Source organism: Borostomias antarcticus, assembly GCF_949987555.1.
Source record: "Borostomias antarcticus genome assembly, chromosome: 7".
Taxonomy (NCBI): domain Eukaryota; kingdom Metazoa; phylum Chordata; class Actinopteri; order Stomiiformes; family Stomiidae; genus Borostomias; species Borostomias antarcticus.
The window spans coordinates 20,564,038-20,570,037 of NC_140240.1; the positions used below are offsets into that span (position 1 = coordinate 20,564,038).

Here is a 6,000-nt window from a genome sequence, read left to right on the forward strand (position 1 = left end):
TCCTGCTCTGAGTGCCCATTTTCCTACACCTCCCAGATCTACCTCCACAAGCACATCAAGAGGAGCCATGACAACCTCTGTCTCTGCTGAGGAACACACAGAGCATTATGAAGTAGCCAGTGCCTTGGCGAAGGTGTTTGAGCAGCAGTCGTCAATGGATTAACTCCCAAGACACAAGGAAGAGACAGCGCAACACGCGCTAAGACTCCAGTGACGAAGGTAATATAATAAAGTGCATTCAACAGTCCCAAAAGAGTACTACTTGAGTTGACTAATCTGAGCTAATTTACCTCTACTATATGTTCCAGTGCCCAGGCAGCCGGTCGGCAGAACTCAGACCAGACCAGCTATGCCAGGTGCCAGAGCCGGAAGGCCTGCTCTGCCAGTTATCAATGCAGGTATCCATGCATGTTTGTGTTGGCGAAATGTCTATGCATATTTGCACACTGACAGTTAACTCAGGACTTTTTGAAGACTAATTAACTAATCTCACTAATTTACTCATCTCACTTTACTCAGCAGTAGATGTTCATCACCCAGGCCCTTAGAGCTAAGGCGCAGTGAGCGATGGCCCTGTGAGCAAGGCCCTTCAGCCCGTCTGAACTCCAGGCACAAGCAGCATCCATCGGAGATTAGCACCCCGGCCAGACCAGGTAAGGGTCTGACATGTCTCATGTCGAGTTGATTCTTCCCCTTATGCCAGAAGCCGTACGCCGCCAGCACCATAGTTTCCTTCTCATCCCTTCATCCTCTGGTTTTCAGGTAGTTCTCTGATGCCATCGCCTGTGAGACCAACAGCTCCAGCAGTGTTGCCCTCCAGTTCTGTGATGTCAATGCCTGTGAGACCCACAGCTCCATCAGTGTTTCCATCAAGCTCTGCAGATGCTGGTATGCTGAATTTTGTGAACTACTTCATGCTGCATGTAGGGATATACTTTGAGTTGAATATCCATTATGGGACCGTACAATTACTTATAGCCACATCTGTGTTTAATATCCAGACTTCCAGAGGATGATGTGTCAGCAGTTCTCCAGCGTCATGCAGAGTCTGAGGGAGATGGCACAGACAATGATGAGGCTGGAGCAGAGACTGTCCGGCGAGTCTGCAGACAGCTATCGGGGAGCAGTACTGGATGACCTGCACCCTGCTAAAACGGAGGAGGAGCTGCTGGTCTTGGAGGAGCAGCTGAAGGACAAGGAGCATCAAAGGAAGATGGTGAGTAACTTCAGGGCAGAACTTTGTTCCTTATTTTTGCAGGGAAGTGTTAAGGAAATGTAAAAGTAAATGATTGTCTTTATGTTTTGCAGACACGATATCTGAGTTACATTGGCGGCAAAGATCTGCCAGATGTGGTCCGGCGGGTGCTGTCAGCCATTGCCATACACTGAGTGTTGTGTGTCTACAGCGTCCATGGGAAGAGGGGGAAGAAGCCTCTGAAGAATATGACCCTCTACAATGTCATATTACGTAAGGGATTGTTCATATTTTCGCAAAATAATACATCGTCTTTGCTTCATGCCATGTGCATTGAAACCATTCCCTTTTTGGTTAAAAGGTGCAGTTATGGCCTGTAAGCCAAGTACCACTGTGACGGAGGTGTCTGCCCAGCTGCAGGAGATGCTGAAACATGCCCCTGCTCGATGCAAAAAGGTATGTGATGTCAGGCAGTTAATTTTCTCGTATCCAGTGACATGGCACGCTTCCAATGAACGTATGCGACTTGCTTTTAAAGCCATTTCATTATGTCCTTAGGCATCTGCTCCAGCCCAGCTGACCTCCCCAGCCCAGCCCCTGACCGCAGCTCCAGCCCTGACCACAGTGGAGTATTCAGATGAGGATGACCGTTTCTGCCCAGACCCTCGATTCAGATGTGGGTGACCTCCAGCCCAGCCCGTCTCCCTAAACCTGCCTTTCCAGCCTGCCAGGATGGATGCCTTTTTTGTAAATAGTTTTTGTAAATTTTAACCTTTTTTTTGTGGAATACAACGGTCTGTTCCCGGTCTGCCTGCCACAGAATGCGCACTGTGTTTCATTTTTGTTTTTAGAACTTTTGCAATTGTCAGATAATGGGTTGCTAGCCAGAGCTTATACATACTTTTTTTTTGCTTTTCTGGCTATGCGTAATGTGACAGACCGTAAACCTCATCCTTGTAAATATGTATACTTTTAATTTGTTTTGCAATGTACTTTGTCTAATAAAATGTTCTAAACTGTTAATGGTGTTCAGTCTCATCTTGGTTTGTATCATAATGCTTGCTGCTATATCCCCATATAGCATTAATTCGTTTTTGTACTGCAAATGCTAAATATAGCCAGTGGTACTGCAAATTCTAAATATAGCCAGTGGTCAGGGTTTAGTAAGTAAGTGACCATATCTGCACCGTGCAAAAAAGACGTGCAGACCAAGTCATAAAAATACCTGTAAATCTAGTGTCAGCCAAGTCAGTCTACGACGGTACCTGGTGCTCACGTGTAGATCAAGTGTCAGCCAAGTGAGTTTATTACGGAGGTTCCTGCCCACGTGATCACGTGCGTTTTTTGCACGCGGCCGCAACTTATGAATGACGTGACGTTCTTACGTAGCGGCTACTAATCGGCAGATCTCGCGTTTCCGTAAATGGCCGCGTAATTTCCGCACGTGGCGCAGATGAATCGTCACCTATAGCGGCCGTATGTAGAACATTTGCGCAACCTGCGTGTGTTAGTAGGGCGGTCACATCCGTAACGCGGAAAATACACATTTAGAAAGAGATTAGAACAACTATATGATGCATATATGGCATCAGTGAAAGTTAGCTTTGCACAGAAAGTTTGGGCAATATTGCATGTAAAATGTATTTTTTATAACGACTTTTGCTGAAAAACGTTACGGACGTGACATTGGCTGTCCTGTAAAAGCGCGTCATCTTGACATGGCTCAACCGTTAAAGGGATGAACTTAAATGACCCAATATTATACATATTGCATTACAAGCCCCTTATCTCCACATGAGAGGCTGTGGAACCCGTGTGAGTGGAAAAAATAGGCCCTTATGCCCTTTCAACAACTCATACAATTAGGTTAACTGAAAATGTTATTTTTTAATTACTGTGATACCTGTTGTAATGGGTGGAAATATGCAATTTCTTAAATGATCTGGTCAGATGAATTCATTACACCAAAACATAGACCTTGATGATATATTTTAAAGTGTTTTTGTTATGTATAGTATAACTTTATTTTTTCATGATGAGGTTGACATTTACCATCATTTTTCATCACTGTCTGTTAATACATCTGTGTCCAGAATATTCTGATTTGTGGTTTTGAGTTAAAGGTTTATGAATGTACCATTAAGCTCCATTAGACCTATAACTGTAACTTAAACAAGCAGTTTGACTACCAACTGGTGTCCTGGTGTCAACCCTGTTACTGAGGTGTCAGCCCTGTTACTTGTATAATATTGTAATATAATTTAAACAATTAAAAGACTAAAGTAAAATCAACTCAATTTATATGTAAAGTAAAATAGAGAGTAATCCACACAAAGAAATCAGGGTATTATTATGTTATTACCATAACCTTTTCTTAAAACAGAAGATCCTGTTTAAGTGTCAATTGTAAATGAGCATATTAATCCATGGGAAAAAAGTAAACTCCTCATTATTCTCACTTTACAAACACACTTATTATATCAAGGGGGAATTTATCTTTCATAGAATATCAGATTTTGTTCTAAATATGGATTTAAAACATTTTCAAACAATTATTATGTCGGTAACAGGGTTGACGAAACAGACTTACACATGTTGATTATATGTTTAAAAAAATAAAAAAATAAGATAGCCTGAGATGGCACAGCATATTTTTCTAAGAGGTAAGGACCTACTTCATCCAAAAAGGGGCTTAAAGACTTTTAAAACAATACTTTGAAAATCAAACATAAAAAATGGAAAATGGCACGTTTTCGTATAATGACCCAACTACAGTTTAAGATATATGGACTGATGATGTAGGCGGGACACCAACCTTTTTTAATGTCATCTTTGGTTTCTATTTTGCCATCTCCGTCACTATCTGGATGTGCCAAGTCATTGTCAGCATCCCCCGAGTCACTTTCGTCATCCTCATCATCATCATCACTCTCACCATCCTCAACCTCATCTTCACCAACCTCAACATCTTCCTCTGAGCCATCCTCATCCTCACTGTCAAGCCCTTCACCGTCACTCAAGTCCTCCTCCTCTTTTCCTACGGTCAAAGACGGTCCCTCCTCTTCCCTGGTGACAGCTGGGCTCTCGTCACTGAGCAGAGTGAAGTTCCTCTTCATGTCGGAGTCACTACTGTTAGATGCGACATTTAACCGGGCTTTGGTCTTTGTCATCTTCTGTGAACTGGACTCGGCAACAGCTGTTTGTTTTGGTTTAGACTTAGTCATGGTTGTTTTCTTCCCAAGAGAGGTCATTGTGAACTGGGAGGGGGATCGAAAGTTGTCATTACCTGCGTGGACATTCCACTGTCATAAGAGTTTTCCATAAAGTAGTTAGTTAGACTAGCTAGCTAAGGTTAGCATATAATGATACAACTCATGTGGTGATGCTAGCTAGATAGCTAGCTTACGTTAGCTTGGTTGCTTTACGGCACACCTTCTGTTTTCTGCCTATATATATCATCGGTAGAGTAGAACAAAGTCAGGGTGCAAGTGCTAACGTTAGCTGGACGTTGTCAGACGATGTGTGAATTAGTCAAAACATACTTGCAAATAAATACAGTTCACGCTCTGCTATCCTAATGCTAGCGACCAAGCTAACGTTGGCTAGCTCGCTAGCACTAAACGCATCCCAAGACGCTAGCTAGCTAGCCTTACAACGAAAATTACCCCTGGCCAATATGGTTACCCACCCATCTAGCCACTAGCTAGTTAGGTCGTGCGTACGGCTATCGTTCCTCTGGTTGGTAAAATATATAGGGAAACCCGGTACCCGGCCGGACAGATTTGGTTAGCTAAGTTTGCTAAGCTAGCTAGCTATGCGGGAGTCTCTCCGCCACGGCAACACCTCCGGGAGAGAGATTACACTTTATTCCCAGGCTTCTAAAATGACTATCGTACATCATGGTACCAAACAAACACGTTAGGTTAGGATAGCTAACGTTAACTCGCAAAACTTGCAAAGACAACTCGACAGCAATACGCATGGATTTCTGTGTATGCATGTTGAGGGGTGGACAAATTAAGTGGCCACTATACTCACATTAAAGGCCGTTTCAGACGAGGAGCGATATCCGCGCATTGTAATTCATTTGCAATGAGAAAGGCGAGCGGACAATTTGGGAGCCGCGGACAATCTGGGGCGGAGCGCAAGCGGGCGCAACCCCGTGAAATTGTCGCGCGCGTGCTCGTTTCGTGCACACGCCCGTCCGCGACAAGAGCTGAATTGTAGTCAGCTTTCCCCGCTGCGCGCAGGACGCACGCGTCCCCCGCTGATCCGAGCGAGAACCATGGATGTATTAATAGAACTGGATACAGCGGCCCAATCCCAATGTCCCCCCTAAACCCTCAAGCCCTGAGCCCTCACAGACTTATTGACGTCACCTGGTGAAGTGATCGAGTGCGCGAGGCTGCAAGGGCTCGAATTGGTATAACAAGGAATGGGACAGCACTTGTGACATCACATTACGTTGACGTGAAAACATATTTCTTACTATTGTGGGCGTGGGGCTTTTTTTAAATCAATTTGTAAATTGTAGGCTACATGTTTTTCTTGTAGGCCTTCGTGTAAATTAATTTTGGCTGAGTCAAATCCCCTTTACATTATCAGAACTCTCTGTGTTACCCTCAAAACATTTCTGCAGACTTATAGCCCAAGGGAATTACCCACAGTTCATAGCGTCGTGACGTGAAACACGGGGTTACCTGAAGAACAGCCAATAAACAAGCACGGACAGATCAACCAACCCTTACGTTCACGTTACAGAACAAAATATGTTTTCATGTTTTCAGCTGGACTTGCTTATCTGC

The 6,000-nt window shown here is 44.0% G+C and overlaps 1 protein-coding gene across 1 annotated transcript in view; it reads right to left on the reverse strand.

Moving 5' to 3' along the window:
* Positions 1-5,372, reverse strand: part of rrp36 (ribosomal RNA processing 36) — a 32,454-nt gene extending 27,082 nt beyond the window's left edge. The window contains exons 1-2 of the mRNA XM_084440645.1: positions 5,234-5,372; positions 4,011-4,452 (exon numbers count right to left, since the gene is read on the reverse strand). Of these exons, the coding sequence (XP_084296771.1) occupies positions 4,011-4,452; positions 5,234-5,272 (481 nt within the window). The 5' untranslated portion in view covers positions 5,273-5,372. The remainder of the gene's footprint in view (positions 1-4,010; positions 4,453-5,233) is intronic.
* Positions 5,373-6,000: the final 628 nt, after the last annotated feature.